General features: G+C 29.9%; 2 protein-coding genes across 2 annotated transcripts; both read left to right on the plus strand.

The window, feature by feature from the left end:
• Nucleotides 1-847: 847 nt before the first annotated feature.
• LOC129921313 (uncharacterized) lies at nucleotides 848-2,673 on the plus strand. Its single transcript, XM_056003101.1, has 4 exons — nucleotides 848-1,318; nucleotides 1,374-1,539; nucleotides 1,800-2,286; nucleotides 2,357-2,673. Exons 1-4 carry the CDS (start codon nucleotides 942-944, stop codon nucleotides 2,500-2,502), a joined length of 1,176 nt encoding a protein of 391 aa, XP_055859076.1. The 5' UTR covers nucleotides 848-941; the 3' UTR covers nucleotides 2,503-2,673.
• Nucleotides 2,674-9,801: 7,128 nt separating this feature from the next.
• LOC129912090 (vanin-like protein 1) lies at nucleotides 9,802-24,554 on the plus strand. The gene is made up of 3 exons (XM_055990201.1): nucleotides 9,802-10,006; nucleotides 22,859-24,210; nucleotides 24,281-24,554. Exons 2-3 carry the CDS (start codon nucleotides 23,030-23,032, stop codon nucleotides 24,363-24,365), a joined length of 1,266 nt encoding a protein of 421 aa, XP_055846176.1. The 5' UTR covers nucleotides 9,802-10,006; nucleotides 22,859-23,029; the 3' UTR covers nucleotides 24,366-24,554.
• The last annotated feature ends 590 nt before the right edge of the window (nucleotides 24,555-25,144 follow it).

Here is a 25,144-nt window from a genome sequence, read left to right on the forward strand (position 1 = left end):
TTTTTGAAGCAATTTTCTACAAACTTGGAAATACAAGGTTTCGAGTGATTTTTTGAAGGGGAAATTGAAATTTTTTTAGGCCCAAAATTAGCGGTACGTTCCAACACAAAAAGTTATTTTTTATTAAATATTGAAAAATTTTCACAAAACAAAAAAATATATTTGGATTTTGACGATCTTATTTTGAAAGTAAAACTTGTTCTTTAACAAATTAGGTGACTTTTCTTATATTTAAAATAATTTTTTTTAATGTAGGATTAAAGTCTACATTAAAAAAATTTATTGTAAAACTTGTTCTAGAGATATTGATACCCACGTATTTTTCAAAATGCTGAAAGTTCCAAGATTTCGAACCTGACACGTAATCTTGAGAATCACCAATTTTTCAATACTTCATCCAAATCTCTCAAATTTACGAGAGGTGACTCCCTATCAGATGCACTACACAAAGCTATTCGTACAAACCATTGTTTGTTTCAAATTCGGGGAACCCCTGCCTAAAATTCGTTGTGAGTTATAAAATTTCTAAAAAAAAAAGCAATAACATAACATACTTTTCATCAAGCGTTTGTTTATATCCAAAATATAAAAATAATACATTTGCATAAATTTTATATGTCTGAAGTCAAAATTATCAATAACAATTAATCATAAATGTAGACTCTGGAAATAACTGAACTGGTGCTGCAGAGACAACAACACTGTTGACCGGCTGTTGCTCTCTTACTCACAAACAAACCATTAATCCATTAGAACGATCGCGTACACAAGTATTGAAGAGCTTTTCATATAAAATTTGTTTGTTATTTATTATGGAAAAAAGCTTTTATTCAGTACATTTACATTCATTTATTTCTCAGTTGCAATTTATTCGCCGCCGATGAAAGTAAGCGAAGCGTAACGAAATTTTTTTTAATATACCAAATAATAAAAAGAATACCATGAGTGAACCAACTGCATTTGAGGTATTAAACACTCCATCTTGGATGAATAAAGAATTTTTTACCGAAGTCTTGAAAAAAAGTGAAAAAGACGATGAAATATTGGTCAATAATATTTTTGTAACACCTTCTAACAACCGTAGTAATGACAGTCTTCATTTCGAATTAATTGTGTATTATAGTGCAAAAAAATTGAAAGACTTATCAAAATCATTGATAGTCAAAACAGCTCCAGAATCGGATGAAGAAAAACCAGAAAGTACTTCCACTTCATTAACTTTTGTTTCGAAACCAAATATTTCAATATGTTCAAAAATATTACCAACACTTGAAGAAGAACTTAGAAAAATTGATGAATATAATATTTTTGCTTCAAGGTAAAAATTGGGGTTTTTCAAAATTGAAAATCTCATTGAAATTGTTATTGTTAAGAGTACTATTTCAGTCACTAGAACCGAAAGAATGTATTGTTTTTGAAAACAATGTACCCAAAGGCTATGAAGTAATGCGTGCGAGACACTGCAACATGGAAGAAGTGAAGGCGGCTTTTTTGAAATTAGCCAAATGGCATGCTGTTAGCTATAAAATTGCTAATGAGGTAAATTTATTTTTTATTTTTTGAGTGGCTAGAATGGATTTCTTGGAAAAAATTATCAATATGCAATGAAATTCTATTTTTGTATACAGAAAACGAACGTGACTCAGATTGCGTTCGTTTGTTTATGTGGATATTGTGAGTAGACAAACAAAGCTTTTTGTTTATCAGTAAAATTCGAAACTTGAACTTGTGTCTTGTCTCTTGTTGCGGTTGTCGCTGTAGCGTTTCAAAGTTCTTAAATTTTTTTTGAATTTTTTCAGGACAACACTGCTAATATGAGTGCACATTTTAAAAGCATCGAAGAGATGCCTTCGATAATACCAAAAATTCAAAAATTCATCGATAAACTCGAGACACTTGATGCATCGAAAAAAATGATACTCAAAATGTGCATAACATCACTCAAACCAATGCATCGAACTGAAAAATCACCATCAAAAGGAATATTTGTGTTATGCCATGGAAGATTTCATCGAGAAAATATTGTTTTCAAACACAATTCCAATGGCCAATTGGAAGATGTTAAACTGATCAATTTGCAAGATTGCTTTTATGGACCAGCAATGTTTGATGTGATATATGCAAAATATACAATAATGGATTCAAATATTCGTACAAATTATATCGATGAATTAATTCATTATTATAGTTTGAATTTTATTGAGACTTTGAAGAAATTAGATTTTCAAGGAGAAATTCCGAAAGTATCAGATTTTTATGATGATATTTTGAGGATACAATATCCTGGTATGAAAAAACTTTAAATATTCAATTCTTTCTAGTTTTATTTTTAATATTAAATAATTTTATTTTTTAGAACTATTTCATATGAAAGATGTCATTATTCCTATTTGGCATGCTTTTGCAGTTGGCGATAGTGAGAGTGGAGATGTTGATGCGATCGAAGAAGCTATTGATAAAGAAATGGAAACACTTGTGCCAACTTTGTATGGAATTCAATGAAAATTAAATTTATAATAATTGTAATAAAATTAAGTATTAGACACTTGTTCCGGACCAAAAAAAAGATTATGAACAATAATCGATTAGTGGACTGTAATATATTTAATAGTAAATAATAAATAAAAGACAAGTGAATATTTTGAATAGGACTGTACGTCCTGTTTATTGCGAGATCTTGTTACGACTGACAGTTTTGGTTGAGGAAGAAGGAAGGAATGAAAAAGGAGATACATACACACACACAGTTGTTCGCTGATCGCCTGTTAGACGTTGTGTGTGTTGCAGTGGCGTAACTAGCCCTTTGGGGGCCCTGTATCCACATTTTCTTGGAGGCCCCCTTCATCTTCTAGACTTGGATACAGCCTTAAGCCTTAACAACATTGCATTGGTTCCGACTGTTTTGCAGAAATTTGAAGTAAGATAAATGTGGATAGATAAATGTGGATAGATAAATGTCGCTAGATAAATGTCTCTAGATAAATGTGGATAGATAAATGTCAGTAGATAAATGTCTCTAGATAAATGTGGATTGATAAATGTGGATAGATAAATGTGGATCGATAAATGTGGATCGATAAATGTGGATAGATAAATGTCGCTAGATAAATGTCTCTAGATAAATGTCGATAGATAAATGTGGATAGATAAATGTGGATCGATAAATGTGGATAGATAAATGTGGATTGATAAATGTGTATCGATAAATGTGGATAGATAAATGTGGATAGATAAATGTGGATAGATAAATGTGGATAGATAAATGTCGCTAGATAAATGTCTCTAGATAAATGTGGATAGATAAATGTCAGTAGATAAATGTCTCTAGATAAATGTGGATAGATAAATGTGGATCGATAAATGTGGATCGATAAATGTGGATAGATAAATGTCGCTAGTAAATGTCTCTAGATAAATGTCGATAGATAAATGTGGATAGATAAATGTGGATCGATAAATGTGGATCGATAAATGTGGATAGATAAATGTCGCTAGATAAATGTCTCTAGATAAATGTCGATAGATAAATGTGGATTGATAAATGTGGATAGATAAATGTGGATCGATAAATGTGGATCGATAAATGTGGATAGATAAATGTGGATCGATAAATGTGGATAGATAAATGTGGATAGATAAATGTGGATAGATAAATGTCGCTAGATAAATGTCTCTAGATAAATGTGGATAGATAAATGTGGATAGATAAATGTGGATCGATAAATGTGGATAGATAAATGTGGATAGATAAATGTGGATTGATAAATGTGGATCGATAAATGTGGATAGATAAATGTGGATAGATAAATGTGGATAGATAAATGTGGATCGATAAATGTCGCTAGATAAATGTCTCTAGATAAATGTGGATAGATAAATGTCGCTAGATAAATGTCTCTAGATAAATGTCGATAGATAAATGTGGATTGATAAATGTGGATAGATAAATGTGGATCGATAAATGTGGATCGATAAATGTCGCTAGATAAATGTCTCTAGATAAATGTCGATAGATAAATGTGGATAGATAAATGTGGATCGATAAATGTGGATAGATAAATGTGGATAGATAAATGTGGATAGATAAATGTGGATAGATAAATGTGGATTGATAAATGTGGATCGATAAATGTGGATAGATAAATGTGGATAGATAAATGTGGATAGATAAATGTGGATCGATAAATGTCGCTAGATAAATGTCTCTAGATAAATGTCTCTAGATAAATGTCTCTAGATAAATGTCGATAGATAAATGTGGATTGATAAATGTGGATAGATAAATGTGGATCGATAAATGTGGATCGATAAATGTGGATAGATAAATGTCGCTAGATAAATGTCTCTAGATAAATGTCGATAGATAAATGTGGATTGATAAATGTGGATAGATAAATGTGGATCGATAAATGTGGATAGATAAATGTAGATCGATAAATGTGTGTGTCGCTAGATAAATGTCTCTAGATAAATGTCGATAGATAAATGTCGATAAATGTCGATAGATTAATGTCGATGGATAAATGTGGATTGATAAATGTCGATAGATAAATGTCAAGATAAATGTCGATAGATAAATGTCGATAGATAAATGTGGATTGATAAATGTGGATTGATAAATGTGGATAGATAAATGTGGATCGATAAATGTGGATGGATAAATGTGGATCGATAAATGTGGATAGATAAATGTGGATAGATAAATGTGGATCGATAAATGTGGATAGATAAATGTGGATTGATAAATGTGGATCGATAAATGTGGATAGATAAATGTGGATAGATAAATGTGGATAGATAAATGTGGATAGATAAATGTCGCTATCGATAAATGTGGATCGATAAATGTGGATAGATAAATGTCGCTAGATAAATGTCTCTAGATAAATGTCGATAGATAAATGTGGATTGATAAATGTGGATAGATAAATGTGGATCGATAAATGTGGATCGATAAATGTGGATAGATAAATGTGGATCGATAAATGTGTGTGTCACTAGATAAATGTCTCTAGATAAATGTCGATAGATAAATGTCGATAAATGTCGATAGATAAATGTCGATGGATAAATGTGGATTGATAAATGTCGATAGATAAATGTCGATAGATAAATGTCGATAGAGAAATGTGGATTGATAAATGTGGATAGATGATTGATAAATGTGGATTGATAAATGTGGATAGATAAATGTGGATCGATAAATGTGGATAGATAAATGTGGATAGATAAATGTGGATAGATGATTGATAAATGTGGATTGATAAATGTGGATAGATAAATGTGGATCGATAAATGTGGATAGATAAATGTGGATAGATAAATGTGGATAGATAAATGTGGATCGATAAATGTGGATTGATAAATGTGGATAGATAAATGTGGATAGATAAATGTGGATCGATAAATGTGGATCGATAAATGTGGATAGATAAATGTGGATTGATAAATGTGGATCGATAAATGTGGATAGATAAATGTGGATAGATAAATGTGGATAGATAAATGTCGCTAGATAAATGTCTCTAGATAAATGTGGATAGATAAATGTCGCTAGATAAATGTCTCTAGATAAATGTCGATAGATAAATGTGGATTGATAAATGTGGATAGATAAATGTGGATCGATAAATGTGGATTGATAAATGTGGATCGATAAATGTGGGTCGATAAATGTGGATTGATAAATGTGGATAGATAAATGTGGATCGATAAATGTGGATAGATAAATGTGGATAGATAAATGTGGATGGATAAATGTGGATTGATAAATGTGGATAGATAAATGTGGATTGATAAATGTGGATAGACAAATGTGGATAGATAAATGTCGCTAGATAAATGTGGATAGATAAATGTGGATCGATAAATGTGGATCGATAATGTCGATAGATAAATGTCGGTAGATAAATGTCGATAGATAAATGTGGATTGATAAATGTGGATTGATAAATGTGGATTGATAAATGTCGACAGATAAATGTCGATAGACAAATATCGATAGATAAATGTGGATTGATAAATGTGGATTGATAAATGTGGATAGATAAATGTGGATCGATTAATGTGGATAGATAAATATGGATAGATAAATGTGGATCGATAAATGTGGATTGATAAATGTGGATTGATAAATGTGGATAGATAAATGTGGATCGATAAATGTGGATAGATATATGTGGATAGATAAATGTGGATCGATAAATGTGGATTGATAAATGTGGATCGATAAATGTGGATAGATAAATGTGGATTGATAAATGTGGATAGACAAATGTGGATAGATAAATGTGGATAGATAAATGTCGATAGATAAATGTCGATACATAAATGTGGATTGATAAATGTGGATAGATAATATGGATGGATAAATGTGGATAGATAAATGTCGATAGATAAATGTCGATACATAAATGTGGATAGATAAATGTCGCTAGATAAATGTGGATAGATAAATGTCGATAGATAAATGTCGACAGATAAATGTCGATAGATAAATGTATATTGATAAATATCGACAGATAAATGTCTCAAGATAAATGTGGATAGATAAATGTGAATAGATAAATGTGGATTGATAAATGTCGACAGATAAATGTCGATAGATAAATGTCGATAGATAAATGTGGATTGATAAATGTGGATAGATAAATGTCGATAGATAAATGTCGATAGATAAATGTGGATAGATAAATGTGGATAGATAAATGTGGATCGATAAATGTGGATAGATAAATGTGGATAGATAAATGTCTACAGATAAATGTCGATAGATAGTGGTATAATCGGGTTTTTGGATTTTTTTCAAAATTCCGAGAAAATCCAGTTTAAAGTTCGAGTAAATTGTTTTTTTCGAAAAATCCCCGAACCTTTGAACGCTCCTGGAAGCTAAACCGCTTGAGAGAAATTTTTGGCAGTGATGCCAAATGGTAGCTTGTGTCATGGGCTTACGCTTTGCACATTGTTAGATTTTTAAAAAGCTCATCTTCCATGTTAAACCACCAAATCATGCCTATTTTTTCAGCATCGGGCTTAACTTTTTTTTTAACCTTTAAGTTCTCCCAGTTTGAGAACTCGTGGACCTACAGTGATGTGAGTTGTACCCAAATGTAGGTTAGAGTCCCCATTACCTTTGGGTATCAAAAAAATTTTTTTACCCTTTTACAAAATCCCGAGATATAGGCGTTGGAAGTTGGGGGTGCGAAAAAGCTTCTGGGAGCTGGATTGATAAATGTGGATAGATAAATGTCGCTAGATAAATGTCTCTAGATAAATGTCTCTAGACAAATGTCTCAAGATAAATGTCGATTAATAAATGTCTCTAGATAAATGTCGATAGATAAATGTCGACAGATAAATGTGGATTGATAAATGTGGATAAATAAATGAGGATTGATAAATGTGGATAGATAAATGTGGATAGATAAATGTCGATAGATAAATGTCGATGGATAAATGTCTCAAGATAAATGTCTGAAGATAAATGTCTCTAGACAAATGTCTCTAGACAAATGTCTCAAGATAAATGTCTCCAGATAAATGTCGATAGATAAATGTCGATAGATAAATGTGGATTGATAAATGTGGGTAGATAAATTTGGATAGATAAATGTGGATCGATAAATGTGGATAGATAAATGTGGATTGATACATGTGGATAGATAAATGTGGATAGATAAATGTCGATAGATGAATGTCGATAGATAAATGTGGATTGATAAATGTGGATAGATAAATGTCGATAGATGAATGTCGATAGATAAATGTGGATTGATAAATGTGGATTGATAAATGTCTCTAGATAAATGTCGCTAGATAAATGTCTCTAGATAAAAGTCGCTAGCTAAATGTCGCTAGTTAAATGTCTCTAGGTAAATGTCGCTAGATAAATGTCGCTATATAGATTTCTCTAGATAAATGTCTTGAGAGAAATGTCTCAAGAGAAATGTCTCAAGAGAAATTTCTCAAGAGAAATGTCTCAAGAGAAATTTCTCATGAGAAATGTCTCAAGAGAAATTTCTCATGATGAATGTCTCGAGATAAATGTCTCGAGAGAAATGTCTGGAGAGAAATGTCTGGAGAGAAATGTCTCGAGAGAAATGTCTCGAAAGAAGTGTTTCGGTAGAAATGTCTCGAGAGAAATGTCTCGAGAGAAATGTCTCGAGAGAAATGTCTCGAGAGAAATGTCTCGAGAGAAATGTCTCGAGAGAAATGTCTCGAGAGAAATGTCTCGAGGGAAATGTCTCGAGGGAAATGTCTCGAGAGAAATGTCTCGAGAGAAATGTCTCGAGAGAAATGTCTCGAGAGAAATGCCTGGAGAGAAATGTCTGGAGAGAAATGTCTGGAGAGAAATGTCTCGAGAGAAATGTCTCGAAAGAAGTGTTTCGGTAGAAATGTCTCGAGAGAAATGTCTCGAGAGAAATGTCTCGAGAGAAATGTTTTGAGAGAAATGTCTGGAGAGAAATGTCTGGAGAGAAATATCTCAAGAGAAATGTCATGAGACATTTCTCATGAGAAATGTCTCATGAAAAATGGCTCATGAGATATGAGACATATCCCATGTCTAATGAGACATGTACCATGAGACATTTCTCATGAGACATGTCTCATGAGACATATCCCATGAGACATGTCCCAAGAGTCACACTTACCGGTGCCAGGAGCTGACTGTCGATGTTATTTCGTTGACGACCGCAGCCAAACTGAATATTGTGAGTGGTGTGTGGCCCTATTTATAGCTAAATATGATCCTCCCGCAGAAATGTTTAATTCTATTTCCTTTTTTGTTAAGTAGTAGGTAAACTCCGCCCCTGGGTGTTGTGTTTTAAGTTGTTGATACAGCTGATACAGCAGCAGCTACGCCCATAAACAAAAAATACCAAGATTGGAAAATTTCCTACGTCTTCCCCCCCGAAACCCTTTTGTGTACAGTGCTGTCTGTGAATATATGTGAAAGCCACCACGTTGGTAAATGACGTTAACACGCACACATTTATAGATTCACGACATTCACCACACATTTGACACGAACACAACGATAGGTTCACGACATTCACCACACCTCGCAGCTTGTAGGCAAACGTCAGTTGACCGCCGAGTTTCCAGTCTTGGTATTTTTTGTTTATGGCTACGCCTCTGGTGTGTTGAGAGGCTTCTCTTGCGAGTAGGCACGGTTTATTTAACAAATTATAATTAAAAAATCATTGCTTAGTTAATTATAAGTTAGTTATAAAGGTTCTAAGAAGCAAGATGCAGACAAAAAATTATTAGAAATTTATTTTAAGATCTAAGAATAATGGCCAACAAATCTCAGATGGAACACGAGCGTAGATAGAGTAGATACGTGCGAGAGTCGAACCGAGATCAAAACAGGGCCGAATGAAAGAAAGAAAATGAAGAAGGAAGAAACTACATTGTTGGAAGAATGGAAGAAGAGTAGAGTTTGAACTGGATCATTTATAAGTTAATTACAGATAACGTTATCGTTTACAATGCATCACATAAGTCTAATATTGTATGGAAAGTCACTTGATTACTTTCTATCCTAAAAAAGTTTCCCGGAGTCAATTAGTTCTTGATTTCCCTTTCCATAGCAAATTGAACGTACAGACAAAAATTCAATTTAAATTACCTGCTTTTTGGAATAATAACAACTTCCTACTCATTAAAAACGCCCTTTGGCACTGATGAAAAAAACGAAATCTTTGCTGCAATAAAAATAAAACTATAAAAATTTTACAAAGTATGCAAGGAATTAATTTTTTGATTTTTTAAGAACTATCAAAATTTTGTTTTTATAAAGTAAAATTTTTCTAAATGACAATAATAATAATTTTTTAAAAATTGCATACCATTTTTTGTGTTAAAAATCTTGGAAAATGTTTATATAAAGTAAAAGTTCAAAAGATTTCCATTCCTTCATCTTCCTTAAATTTATTGTTAAGCAAGGAATCAAATGGCAAAGCTATTTCGTGTGGATATCAGAACCATTTAAAAAGATGTTTTGGTAAATATTGAAAAAAAATTGGTAGGTATATATTTTGCTTAGTATTTTTTATTATAGATTTGGTTATTTAGTAACCAAATATCCCCTTCAAGGATTTTTGGCTTTTGAATACACAATTTATTTTTTTTTTTTTTTGAAAATTTTTAAAATAAGAAGAATAAACTAGGCTGAAGAAATATTTTTAAGTTTTTATTTTTGATAGGTTTTTGTTTTTTCTGTTAATTTTTTAACACTGAGGTCAAGATGATGAAAATTTTGTTAAAATATTGATTGCAAGTGTTTATTAAATTCCAAAAAATAATTCAAATATTTCAATTAGGGTTTGTTAGCATTTAGGCCAAAATTGTAATTAACATTATTAACACGTGCACTGTGGTGTATACGTACTTTTTTTCTTTTTAAAACACATACATATGTAAGAGTAGGGGGATTGGCTTTTTTTTTATAAATAAATTTTTGGAAACAAAATTATGTATATTGGACAAGTTCCGTTCTCTTTGGGTATAAGTATACACAATATTGCTGAAAAAAAAATAACGCTTGGGAAAATATCAATGTCACTTGCATTATGTTTAATTATTCAATGTACGCTGCTGATGCGAAACGGAAAATCTCATTTCAGAAGGTACATATTTCCATTGTCTAGACGGGTGGATGGATTTTTGAAGTGCATAATTGAAACTTCCTCGAAAACGAATTTAACGATTTTCAATCAATTTTGCACACTTATAGCGTGGTAGGCTTTAATTACCAATTTTAAAAGTTGAAAACTGGCCTAATTACCATACAATTTTGTGCCAGATAAAAAGTTTTCAGATAAAAGGAAATTCTTCATAAATATTCTGGGGATCTTGTTTTTGGCTAGTTTAACAAACATAGCGAGTTTAAAATTTATAGAGTTTTTGTTATATGTATGTATAAATTGGAGGGGTCGAATATGGTCCGAGTGATTTTTGCAATTAATGGTGTTTTGTCCCTTATGTTTTAAATTAGACACTTAACCTTCTATATTATGTTGTAAATGATTAACACATCATTACACAAAAATATAAACATAATTGTCTAAAATTTGTGTTTCAATTATCACCAGCTATCACCAAGTCCCTTTTCAAATCTCACCCCTTCCCTATACCTAAATTATATTCAAGTAGTACTTACATTTTATCGATGTTCTACGATCGACTTACCGTAATGGATTGAAGGGAAACTTTGGATAAAATTTTTGTACTGAATTTTCACGAGTTTACTAGAAAACTTGAATAATTCATAGCTGTTTAATAAGAAATAGGTACTAATATTTATTTACTCTTAATAGCAAGGCAAACAAACTTACAACTGAAAATAATAATTTTGAAGAAGACACTTACAAAAAATTTAAGCTACATAAATATAAAGGTTTTTCTTAACAAAAGAAAAAACAATATCAAGAAAAGGAATTCAGGATATGACAACTTTTTCAGTTCAAAAACCAAATTTCCAAAGATCTTTGTTTGAAAATTAAATTTTCTATAATTTCCCTCAAACCACATCTTTCATTTTAAAGGACTCGTGTTTGATTGTTCATATAATATTGCTTTATAATAATAACCAAGTAGGTGGAATAGGTATGAGTTAAGTACATACCTTTAAAAAAATATATATTCACTGAACTGTAAATGAGAAATAACATTAAATTTCCCCTAATGGCATGCTATAAGGTGTAACAAATAAGAATAAAAGACCTTCATTCAATTAAGCTTTTGTATATGCGTGAAAGGAAATCGCGTGAATGAAATTGTATACACTGTGTAAGTATATATTTCCAAAAATATTTATAAGTGTCTTATATATATATTTTTGGGTGTATGTTTGTCATGTATTTATGTATGCAAATTTGAAAATTGAATTGTTTTGTTAAGCACTCTTGACAATGAGGGGTTGTTGTTGTTTCTTCTTCTTCTTCTTCTTGATAAATATTATACCCTCCTATAAACTTCTTTGTGTCAGAGCTCAATTCAAAAATTTTACATGGATGAGCACTCATATAATAATATATCATAAATTCCGGGTATCTATCAATTTTTGAGATGAGTTTACATTGTTTCGTAATCATGTACTTAAATAAACATAAAAATTGTTTTAACCCAGAGAGCGGAAGAAATAATTTTTGAAATGACTTCATTTTATTAGAATAAAAAGGTTAGAGGTAAATAGTGTTAAGTTAGAGAAAGTTTATTTCTTCACAAGGGAAAAGTCAAAAAGAATGAGGTTAAACTTCAAAATGGAAAACTTTAAAGCATGAATTTAAACAAACACTTAATAAGGAAAAGTTAAAAGTATTTCTAAGTACCTACCAACTGGAGATACTGGTTTAAAAATTATGATCTTTACCTGTACTCAATTGGGTAATTAATCAGCTGGTACAATCATTGACTCAAAGATAAACAGATCTGACTGGCCTTAACACCAAGCACTATCTAACTAATTTCCGGATCAATTATTATTTTTTCTTTATCTTCTAACGACTAATTAAACATCAGAACAATATGATAAATTCGTTATCTTCAGATGAATAAAGATGGAAATTTTCAAGAGTTTCCTGCCAAACGAATCGAACAGGCCTCAGAAATTGTACCAACATTCTTTATCATTTTATCAATTAATTAACAATTCAGCATTAAACTTTCTTTTTCAGCTGATTTTTGTATATAAAACAATCGTCATTCGAAGTTGATATTCAGTTTTTCATAAAGTTGTTTATTGTGTAAAGCTTTTAATAAACGTTCGATAACATGGTTTCAATGCGTTTCTTTAGTTTGTTGCTCTTAATTGCATTAGCAATTCCGTCATTCAAAGTAAGTGATTGCAATTTTACTATTTCTAAAAGTAAGTTGTAGAGGTAAAAGTTGTTTTGTCTGTGTGAGTGTTTAGACTAATTTTATGATTATATATATATATATATTATGATGTAAACAACAGTAGGTATTGTTGTTTCTAGCTATTTAACTTTACCTGTTTATGAATAATAAAGATAGGATTGAGTTGAGAAAATGATAAGAAATATTGCACTGACAATTTCTAATATGAAATGGGGTTAAAATTCACTTTCAGCTCCCATTATTGCCTTTTAGTATAGTAACTAAAGCTAAAAAATTGGCAATATTAGGGAACCCGGCCGAACAGCTTAGATTTTGATGATCTTTTTTTTCAAACGTCGGTAATTAAAAATACTTTAAGGTCTATAGATTAAAAATTGCCGGTGTTGCCGTTTTGATTTTTTAAATTTAATTGAAGATTTTTGTGAACAAAAAAATTTTTTTTTCAAAAATTTTTCTTAAATTTCATAAATTAATTGATGCCAAAAGATTGTCTTGGAAATTCAAGAAAAAAAAATATATGGGAGTGAGGGACAATCTTTCATAGTTCAAGCGATAGATGCAATTTTCTTATTAATTGACTTCAAACACAAAAAAAAAATATTTGAACACAACGGCAACACCTACAATATTTAAATGTACATTTTTAAAAAGCTAGAAGCTTAGTCATATTTGTAAAATTAAATTTAAGTTAGTTGAATTAAGGGCTTTTGAAAGAATATTAACTCAACTCCGATTTTTGAAAAAATAATTATTGAAAAAATTTTAACATGTGGTTTTTAAAACTTTTTCGTAATATAAAATGCATTTTTTTTTTCAAATTTTTTTGGCCACATTTATTATGATTTGAAATTATAAAAGGAAATGTCAATATGTATTACGGTTTATGAAAAAAATTAAAAAGTATTTCATTTTCGAAGAACTTTTTTGAATAGAAGTTTTGGAAAAAATTTTAACTTATTTTTTTTTTTAAAGTTCGACTTCTAAATATAAAATTATTTTTTATTAATTTAATAACCCTTACTGTTGAAAGTTAGATAGCAAAAATTTAAAGTTCTAATTTTCCAAAGTCTTTGAGAAAATCAATTATTTCAATGCAAAAATTCAGTTTTTATCAAAAAAACCCATTGAAATTGAAGTAATTTTTAATTTTTTTTTTAAACTGTAATAGATATTAGATATAATATTTATGGCCAAAAATTTTTTTAAAATAAATTCATATTTTATTAGAAAAAGTTTGGAAAAAAGTCATTTAAAATTTTTTTCTTAAACATTTTTTTTTTTAATTCTGAGTTTGAGTACCATTTTTTCAAAAACTCTTTATTAAATTTAGTGGATTTAAATTTAAGAGATAAAAATGAGCTTCTGGCTTTTAAAAAATGTATTTAAAAATATTGTAGGTGTTGCCGTTTTTTTCAAAATATTTGTTTTTGTGTTTGAAGTCAGATTGTGAGAAAATTGCATTTATCGCTTAAACGGTGGAAGATTGTCCCTTACTCCTTTATACTTTTTTTCCTTAAATTACCTAGAGAATGTTTTGCTATCATTTGTTTTATGAAATTTAAGCAAAAAAATGGTTTTGTTCAAAAAAAATTTAATTTTAATTTTAAAAAACAATACGGCAACATCGGCAATTTTAAAGTATTTTTAATTACCTACGTTTGAAAAAAAAAAATCGTCAAAATCAGAGCTGTTCGGCCGGGTTCCCTAATAATTTGCTTTAGTTACTCTACTATTTATGTCTCTGAGAATATGAAAACTCTCAAATAACCAGTTGAGAATTTGATTTTGTAATGAAATAAATTAGTATTGCCGGCTTGTCAATCGAAAAGTTCAAGAAAGTGATTTTTGTCACTGCGTGTGTCAGTTTGTGTGTTTTTGCTTTAGTGCTTCTTTGTTTTTATATTTACATCATTTTAACTCAACATGTAGGTGAACTAAAAACTAAACAGGTTTCAGTCAAATTATTCTTACCAACATCATTTATATGTATTTTTTGTTTGTTATTACATCAAAAAATAGGTATATTCTTATGATTTTATTCAAATTTATTCAAAATTCAAAACTTTTATTTTGAAGGAAAATTTAATCTATAACAAAACATTTGACTGCACGCATCACTGCGTTATTTAAACACTACTTTTTTGACGTGATAACGTCTTATAAATCGATGAACCATGGCAGCCACCACAAAAAAATTACGCCATTTTCTAGCGTTACACTCTCGCACTTTCGCAGTGCGGCAAAAAATTTAAATTCAAAATTAAAAATAAATTATTAGAGATACAAAAATCTCCGAAAGCTTATTTGAAGGATTTTTAAAAGTTCCGTCATTTAATAGGGTAAACAGGGGTAAGACGAAAAGATGAAATTTGGGCTAAAATCTAAACGCGTGGTCGTAGAGAGTTGATTTTTTTTTTTGTTATAGATAGAGGAGACTGATTTAAGGATAACTGCATTTAAGAAAAAATTTTAAAAAATTCTGGAACTCCGCTATAACGTTTTGTTTGAACATTGATCAGGTGTTGTGGGTATGACAAAATGTTGATTGTGGGTAGGGGAAATTTTGTTTGACAATTCTAAAGGTGCCAGGTGAAAGATGAAGGAAAAAAAATTAGGCGTTTCATACGGATTTTTTTCCAACACTCTGCGTTTAGAAATATGAATTTTTGAAAAATACTTACTTTTTTAGGGGTATTTTTTGGTAGTTTTTGATTATTAGGTTTTTTTTGAGCGTTCAAAAAATCTCAAGTTATACAATTATACAGACATATAGGGCTGATAAATGCGCATACATGTGCAAAAAATTGGAATCGTTAAAAGAGTTTTGACTGAATAAGGAGAAAAATAAGTTTTTAAAAAACAGGTTTTTTGGCCGTTTTTAACCGATTTTTATCGTTTTTTATTTTTACCTTTTTTTCTTTAATAGATAGAGGAATATTATATATAAAATAATGATAGACCATGACTACGACTATATGTGTGAGAAATTTCAATCATTTTCGTAAACACAATTTTGAGATAACGGTAAAATAAAATTTTAGAATTCAACAGGTTATAACTTTTTACCAAGAGCAGATAGAAATTTGATTAAACATTTATGAGCATTCTGATACAATTATCTTTCAATTGGTATATCACGCATAACGCTAGACTAACTACAAGCCATACAATGTTAAATCAAGAAACTTGCGAAAAACATCATACCACCAGTGGAGATCTGTTGCCCAATTTGTTTTGTGTCTTGTGAAATATATTCAATTTTTAGCCCTCTACTGCATGAATTAATATTAGCGGACGAAAAAATTAATAACTGCTTTACATGGGTTCTTTGGGTTGTTCCAAACGGTTTACATAAAAAAAATTGTTTAAATTAATTTGTTTAAAAAATTTGTTTATAAGCCAAATTTGGTTTCGTATGCATAAAGGGGTAAGAAATTTTACTAATTTTATTTATTCAGATTATGTAAAAAATACAATTAAAAATATCAAAAGATAAATATTTATCATTTAAAAACAAAACAAAGTAAAATAAATACATTGCATTACAAAAGGTTAAGAATTAATTCAAATTTGGCTCATTTTAAGACATAGAACCGAGAAAAGCAATTTGTTTTTGTCCGTTATATATATTTTTTCTGGTTCACTTTTTTTCCACTGTCGAAGTTAGTCTTGCTCCAACATTTTCACCCACTCCCAGATCTTACAATAACTAAAAAGTAATTAAATGATTGAAAAATATTATAGGTGAGCCCCCCTCCCCCTAAAATTTTTGTGGTTACGCCGCTGGAAATGGGGTTAACATGAGAAAAATGTTTCTTAAAGCGAAGGGGCTCCATTTCTGAAGTAAAACATAGCTTCCAAGCAAATTAACAATGTTAAGAAACAAAATTTTCCAACAAAAATTTTTTACAAATTGTGTATATTTACAACCCCTTAATGCAAATATGGCTTCCGTACTTTTTGCCCTCCCAAGACCAGGCCAATAATTTTTTTTCAATCAAAATTGGTTCATAGCATACACAATTAGACAATCGATCAAAAATAAATTTTTAATTCCACTTTACTTTACAAACAAACGCAGTAATTAACATTTAAAGTATGAATATATTCTACACTTTCGATTTCAATGCACAAGACTGATCGGCTCACCTGTGATCATAAAATACACCTTTATTTTGTATCGGACACACGAAAAAACTATCTCTATGGGTTCTCAGAAACACAAAGAAGAGGATTGTATTTAATCTTAACCATTTTTTTGTGACAGAGAAGAGAAAAGTGCATAAAAACAGACAAAACCATATTTGGCTTCGTATGCAGTAGAGGGTTAAAACAAAATATAAAATCGAGTTTTTTGGGAGCAATCAACTGAAAATATTTTGAATTTAAACTTAATTTTAAACCAATACTTAAATTTAGTGTTTGTGTTTACAATTTTTTAACTCGAGCAGGAAAGAGTTTTTAAAAATGTTTTCGGTCACTTCAGAAATTTTTACTTTAAAATACCAAGACTGATTCTGAAAAAAAAAAAAAATTAGGAAAAATTTGTATTTCATAATGGTACAAAAATTAATACAAAAACATACAAAAACAATCACATTTTCCAAATTTTTGTTTTCTTATATGTATATGTATATTAGTTTTTTTTTTTTTGCTCTAAAAACCCGTTTTGTTGGATTATCTTTCGTTCTTACTTCAACTTTGGAAACTTACCTATATACTTTTTGAAAACTGCAATAACAGAAAAAAAAATTTTTTAATTTCAACCTGTGTCGCACAAACAAACACATTTTTTGCGAATCGTTTCTCTCAAATAAAAGTAAGAAATTAAGTTTTATATAAACCTGGAACTTTAAATAAGTTTATAGCGAGATGGTTTATTAGAATTTTTAAATTTCAATCGAAACCCGTATGTATTTAGGGTGAACAAGTTTTCAAATTCTTAAAGTCTTTAAGTTTAAACCATTTCATTGAGGAAATCTGTAGATAAACATCTAAAACCAAAATTAAAAAAAAAAACAAGGGCAATTTTTTTCAAAAAATTGTTTCTTCAAATTTTTTATATTTTTATTAATTCTTTAATGCTTTAATGTATAAAAAAAATAAAATTTTTTTGTACCTAAAAGAAAATACCATTTTATCAGGGTTTTTTTTATCTTTTTAAGTGCAAACAATCTTTTTAAGTACAGATTATTTAAATATTGATATTAAAAACTTCCTTTAAATGTTACGCATACACCCCACTGACCTACATTTGGAAAACTCTTTTAACGAAGTTTAAATTTGATTTGCAAACCACATTCGAAATTTAGATATTTCTTATTCATGCTATAACACTTTTGAGATCTACATATAAGAATGGTGTTAAAAAACCCTCAGCTAAAGCTCGGAGGCTTTGAGAACAAAACTATTTTTACTTGCGATATATGTAGGTATACTATAATAGGGCAAGTTTAAGATTTTCTCTAACGATTTTAATTAAAATTATTATACATAAGAGCCAACTTTTGAAATAGAAAAAAATATTTTTTGTACCGTTATTAACGGTTCGTGCCATAGAACGTTTTTTTTTTTGGCTTCTGAATATTTCGTTCAAGATTAACCCGATTATTTTTTAAAAATTTATATATATATATATATATATATATATATATATATATATTTTGTCAAAATGAGACAACAAAAGGTACAAAAATTTGTTTTTAAATTACAAAATTAAAAAAAAGATAAATAACAACATACATTATGTATATAGATAACAAGAATATAAATAAGATTTGAAAATAAATTAAAATATAAATGAGATGAAATAAATTGTTAATACATTTTTAAATTACTAAGAAAACGAATAACTAGGTATATGAAATTATTGACTTTAAACAATGAAAATAGAAAAACGACAAAGGCAACGTATCACGAAGATTCTTCATCTATCATTTTTTGCAAGATTTTTTTCTTAAAGCATTCTCTACTTATGTCAAATGAGAACAGGTCAGAGTATTTATTAAAAGTTTTTGAACATCTATTAAATGATTCATGGGAGGCATAATTAGTCTTTGAAAATGTTTCCTTTAAAAATCTGGTATGTCTTAGAGTGCGCACATTAGAATTGATTGTAATTTTAGAACATAAGTACGAGGATTCAATATTTTCTTTGAGAAGATCAAACGCGAATAGAGCCTCTGATAACTTCCTTCGATTAGCAAGACTACACATATCAATGAGCCTTAGACGATGAGAGTATCGAGGTAGCACATACGACTCAGTGCTCCATCCAAGACCTCTTAATGCAAACAGCAAAAATTGCTTTTGGACAGATTCAAGTTTTTTAACATCAATATCATAAAAAGGAGACCAAATAACACTACAATACTCTAACAAAGGGAGGACCAAAGAACAGTAAATTGCTTTAGTGATATAAGGGTCATTGAATTCAATTGATCTTCTTTTAACAAACCCTAGCATACACATACTTTTAGAGTGTATTTTGTCAATTTGTTCTTTAAAAGTGAGTTTTTTGTCTACAATAATGCCAAGGTCTTTTATTTCTTCCTTTCGAACCAATATCTGTCCAACAATGGTGTAGTTGAAAATTATTGGATTTTTTTTCCTTAAGAACGAAATAACGTTACACTTATCAACATTAAGTGACATTAGTTAATATTTTATCATACCAAGGAGGTATTTTACTAGAAGTCACTATTTTTTTTGGAACAAAATTTTCGAAAATAAAATTTAAAATAGCAGAAAACTCAAGCGCTTTCTCATCAACCGTTAGCGAATCAACAAACCAATCATAATCACTCAAAAACAAGTTAATTTTGACATAATCAGCATTTTTAAAGTCGAATACAAATTTTCTCTCGTTAATGTTTGGACGAGTTTTATCACTATAAAAATATGAAAGTTTAAAAGTTTTATGGAAAATACTAGTTTTGTTTATAATAATAGATGAAGTCTCCTCTAAAACAAAATTATCATATACATTGGTGAAGACAAGATCAAGAATATTAGAAAAATTATTTTTTAAGCTACAAATTTGATTAAATCCATAATTGCTGTAAAATTCTATAACAGAAGATTGCTGTTCAGTATTAATATTAACTGGGTCAAATATTGAATTGTTTTCATCGCCAGGAATCCATTTTAGTCCTGGGAGATTAAAATCACCAAATAAGAAACAGTCATCGGCATCATTTAGAGTCAACAAAACAGACGAAACAGAGTTACTTGCTGCTTCATAAATTTCAACGGGTTGGCACGGATGTATATAACAACAGCCAATATATATATGTTTACCTTCGGCAGCAATCTTAGCCCAGACTTGTTGGTGTAAATTAAAATCCGATGAAGAGGATTGCACGTTAACAGGAAAACAGGAAAGCGAAGTGTGAATTGCAAGTAAGACACCGCCACCTTTGCTTTGACCAGATAAAAGAGTCCGGTCGCATCTAACAACCATCCAAGAAGGGTCAAAAATTTCTGCATCAAGATGATCATTTCTCAACCATGTTTCGACGAGTACAATGGCGTTGTATTCACAAGAACACGTTATCCGCCGCAGTTCAGTTAAATCTCCTCTCATTCCTGACATATTTTGGTAGTAAATCCTTAACTCCTTTCGAAGCTGCGTCTTGTTTTTTGAAAATTTGATTTAGGGCCATGGGGTTTGTTCAACAAGAACTCTCGTACCAAGCATTCTTTGGGCCATTTTTTAAAGTTAAGAAGCAGGGAACAATAAGTCTCGGGCACACTGACTTTGAAGTTAAGATAATTTAGCTCAGATCTTTTTTTGTTCCAAGGAACAATCTGATTACAGATGACGTCAGAGCATTTGAAGTTTTTTACAATAAAATTGACAATATCTATTTCGGTGGTTCCACGTTCAGCATTTTGTATGTAGATCTGCTTTCTTTTTATGTCTATAGTTCTGTTGCATAAAGGTGTTGTTGTTATCATTGGCGGTGGTAAATGTAGCGGCGGTAAAATGTCTATAGTTCAATTGCATAAAGGTGTTGTTGTTATCATTGGAGGTGGTAAATGGAGCGGCGGTAAAAGGGGGAGTTGTGTATGTGGTTGTGAAGGCAGTAAATGATTGGGTATCGTAGTTGTAATAGAATTAGAATTTGAAAGAGGTTGTTGGGATTGTGTTGTACTATTACGCTTAGTAGCATTTTTGTGTTTTTGTTTAGTTGATTTTTTGTGTTTTTTAGAAGAAGAAAGTTCATTCGTTTGGCTACTTATGCTTACATAAGATTTTTTTCTATTTTCACAATCCACATTACTTCTTTCAGCAAGTTCGGGTCTGGTATTTATAATGTCGGACTGAAATAGCTGCTCATGCATTGTAGTGGCTGAATCAATAATAGACGAGAAGTTGTTAACGTTGTATTTGCTAATCTAATTTCGTCGATAGCTTCATTTATTAAAGTTTTTGTTGCACATACTTCATCAGTTATACAAATCAAACTATCATGGCATAAATCGTTACGAGCTGCGTTTGTCATCGTAGTTGATAATATTTCACTATTTTTCTTAGTATTTGATACCAAAGCGTCAAGTTTAAATGCATTATTTTCTATGTTTTGTTTAATTGCATTTAGATCTGCACATTCGTTTTTGCCTTTAATAATGCCAGTTACCTTTGTAAACTGATTTTTTAAATTTTTAACATCGTCAGAGCAAACATTAATTTTTTCAATTAAAACCGAATCAAGTTTATCTATGGATTTTGTTAATTTATCATATTGATCATTATTTTTGTTTTCTAGGCGAATAATTATACTGGATAGCTCATCAATGTATTGGACCAGTAGTTGATGATTCTCTCTTTCAACATTTGCTCTTTTATTATTTAAAGCATCTAGCTCTTTTTTCCAAGTTGAAAACTGATCCAAAAACTCATTAGGGTTCGAACAAAAATATATGTTCCGGCAATCATCACATAGAAAATAAAATATATTTGAAAATTCGTGTGTGTATTTAGAAGCTAATCTGGTCAACCCAATGCAATGTGGGTGAAAGCTTTTTGTGCACGTACTACCTTTGCATTGAATTAACTCATTGTGATTTGTGTATGAGATTGATGTTTCTAGGCAACCATTGTGATCGCACTTAGCCATGACACAAACGAAAAAGAGTGTCGGTATTTGAAGGCAATACAGTTTAGTTTAAAAGCTCCAATCGATCAAGTTTTGTGTTTTAGCATGGAAAATAGAATCATACAATTTTTTTTTTGTAGTCGCAGTAATATTTCTGGCAGAACATGTACTAAAATTGTACTCACCGGGAGATGAGACAGATAGTCTATATTTATTCCTCCAGAGAAAACACAAATTAATATGGGTTTCTGTTGTGTGTATTACGATATTTCAAGGCAGAATGAGAAAGATGATTTTGATAATTTATTTGTGAAAGGGCGAGAAAGACTGCTTATAACAATGAAAACACTCAGACAACATGCATAGGCTTTCCCTTCCCCACAAATACAAATTAAGTTATCAATAAATTTAAAACAAAAAAATTCTGGGGATTTTACGTGATGATCATTAGTTTTCAATAATATATAAGCACAGAATTTTATTCTTAACAAAATAGGCAAGGTTGTAATGTTAAATACTATAGCTTTAAATAAGAATTATAAATTATAAAAATTTTCAAGAAACACATTTTTGGATTTTTAAAAAAATATTTAATATTTGAAAAATGTTAGAATATTTTTATATATGTATAAAAAAATTATTTTTTTTTAAAACGACTTAACGATTTTCAAACATTTTTTTTCTAACTTTGGTTTGTGATCAAAATCATTGAAAACAGTTTTTAATTAATTTTATTAACAAAATAGATTTTATGTATTTTTTACATTATCGGAAATACCATTATTTTTTTAAATTCAAACCAAAAATTTGTAAATTGTTTTCAAACTAATTTAAGAATTTCTTTCATATTTATTTTTGTTACAAATAACTTTATTTAGCTATCCTTTTTTAAGGCTTCTACTTCTGCTGATACATTCTATGCAGCTGGTGTTGTTGAATTTGAACCAGCTAAAAACCATGGATCATCATTGAATCAACTCAACAACAATCTTCGTGACTACATAGCAATTATCAATTCCGATGAAGCTGCTAATTTAGACATAATTGTCTTTCCCGAATTAACTATGAACAATATGCAATATCTAACATACATCCCAGAACCCAAAGAAAAACAAATTCCATGTCAAAATAACAAATTTGAATCATTTCTACGAGATCTATCTTGTGCAGCTAAATATTCTCGAAAATATATTGTAGTGAATCTTTTGGAAAAAGAAACTTGCAGTCCTGCTTCGCAAGCTGACAAAAATGATCCTAGACCATGTGCGCCAAATTTTTTAAACTATTTCAATACAAATGTTGTATTTGATCGAAATGGTGCAATAATTGCCAGATATCGTAAATTCAATTCCTACGATTTGGCTTTGAATGTGACGTACCGACCAGAATTGTCAACTTTTGACACTGATTTTGGTGTCAAATTTGGAATGTTTATTTGTTTTGATATGAATTTTTATTCACCTGCTAAGGAATTAGTCGATTCGGGTGTGACAGATTTTATATTTAGTTCGTTTTGGTTTTCGGAACTGCCATTTTTGACAGCTGTCCAACTACAACAATCATGGGCATATGCTAATAATGTGAATTTGTTAGCTGCAGGAGCAAGTAATCCTTCAGGAGGAACCACAGGATCTGGTATTTTTTCAGGCAAACAAGGTGCTTTGGTATCAGTTATGGCAGAAACACCGGAACGAAAATTATACATTGCAAATGTGACAAAAAGCTCAGAATTTAAAACATCAGAAAGACTTACCAACGAACCGAATTCTAACCAAATAAGAAAAAAATCAACCGGAGGAATTCGTCTAATGCGTGAATACCGTATGGAAGCATTTACTTCAGAGCTTTTGGAACCAAATAGCAACTCAATTATACAGAAACAAATATGTCATGATGCATTTTGTTGTCAATTTAATTTGAAATTGCAGCAAAAATCTCCACTACCTGGTACCTCAACGTATAAATATCATTTGGCTGTTTTTGATGGTGATCGTAATTACTCTGGTTTTGGATACACAAAATATAAGTTTTGTTCAATTTACGCTTGTACTGATACAAATTTGGACTCGTGTGGAAAAGTTTTTGATAATAAAGTTGAAGTAAGTCCTGAAATAGTCTTTGAAAGCATTTCAATTAAGGGTGACTTTCCAAAAGCTGATAAGGCTTTAATCATGCCAAATAGTTTGGATCAAAATTTGATGCCTTTGACAACTGATCGTTTTGAATTTAATATCAAAGATGATAAGTAAGTATCTGAAGATTCTATTCGTCATTTTGTATAGAAATCATTCATTTAACCAATCTTTTTTTTTTAGACAAAACGAACAAGTCAAGTTTACACTCGTAGACAATGCAGATGATTTGCTTACATTCGGAATATATGCAAATTATTATAACTAAGGAAGACTATGATCGTTCGAAGCTTCATCAAAATGTTGATAAGTTCTTTCATCTTCTTTAAAACAAAAAAAAAAAAAACAAAAATAACTAAAAACTTACTAAAATTACAAATTGTTTTAAGAATAATATATTGTTTTAATTTTATAATTTTTTGTTTTATTTTTTCATCTGTTCCTTAAAACATGTTTGGCAACAATATAACACCAAAATCGTCAAAGGTAACTGGCATTATGAAGAAAATTTTGGAAAATATTAATATAAAATAAAATTCTAGAAATTATCATAATAAAAGGTATAAAAATATGTTTTACGAACTTAGATCTGAAAAAAAAATTACCCACCATTTTTAATCGATTTCGCAGGTTTTTCGTGTTCTTAATACGGTACCAAACTTGATATGTAGCATTGTTTGGAGACTCTTCAGAGGGGTTTTTGGAATTAATTTTCTTAGACCAAAAATAACGGTACCTGTCATATAAAAAATTCGGAAAAATTTAATTTCTCGAAAACGGCTTCAACGATTTTGTTAAAAAAAATTCAAATGATAGTTTTTAGGCAAGGTCTTTCTATTGATGAAAACATTCTTTTTTCAAAAATCATTAGGTATTAACGGTACCTGCCATAGAAGCGTTTTTTTTTTTTTTACCGACTTCCAAAAAAGAGGAGGTATTCAATTCATCTGTATTTTTTTTTTTTTTTTTTTTATGTTTGTTAACTCATAACTTTAGACTAAGTGAACCAATTTTGATAATTCTTTTTGTATTACAATTTCGTTCAGT

Source organism: Episyrphus balteatus, chromosome 1 (assembly GCF_945859705.1).
Source record: "Episyrphus balteatus chromosome 1, idEpiBalt1.1, whole genome shotgun sequence".
Classification (NCBI taxonomy): Eukaryota; Metazoa; Arthropoda; class Insecta; order Diptera; family Syrphidae; genus Episyrphus; species Episyrphus balteatus.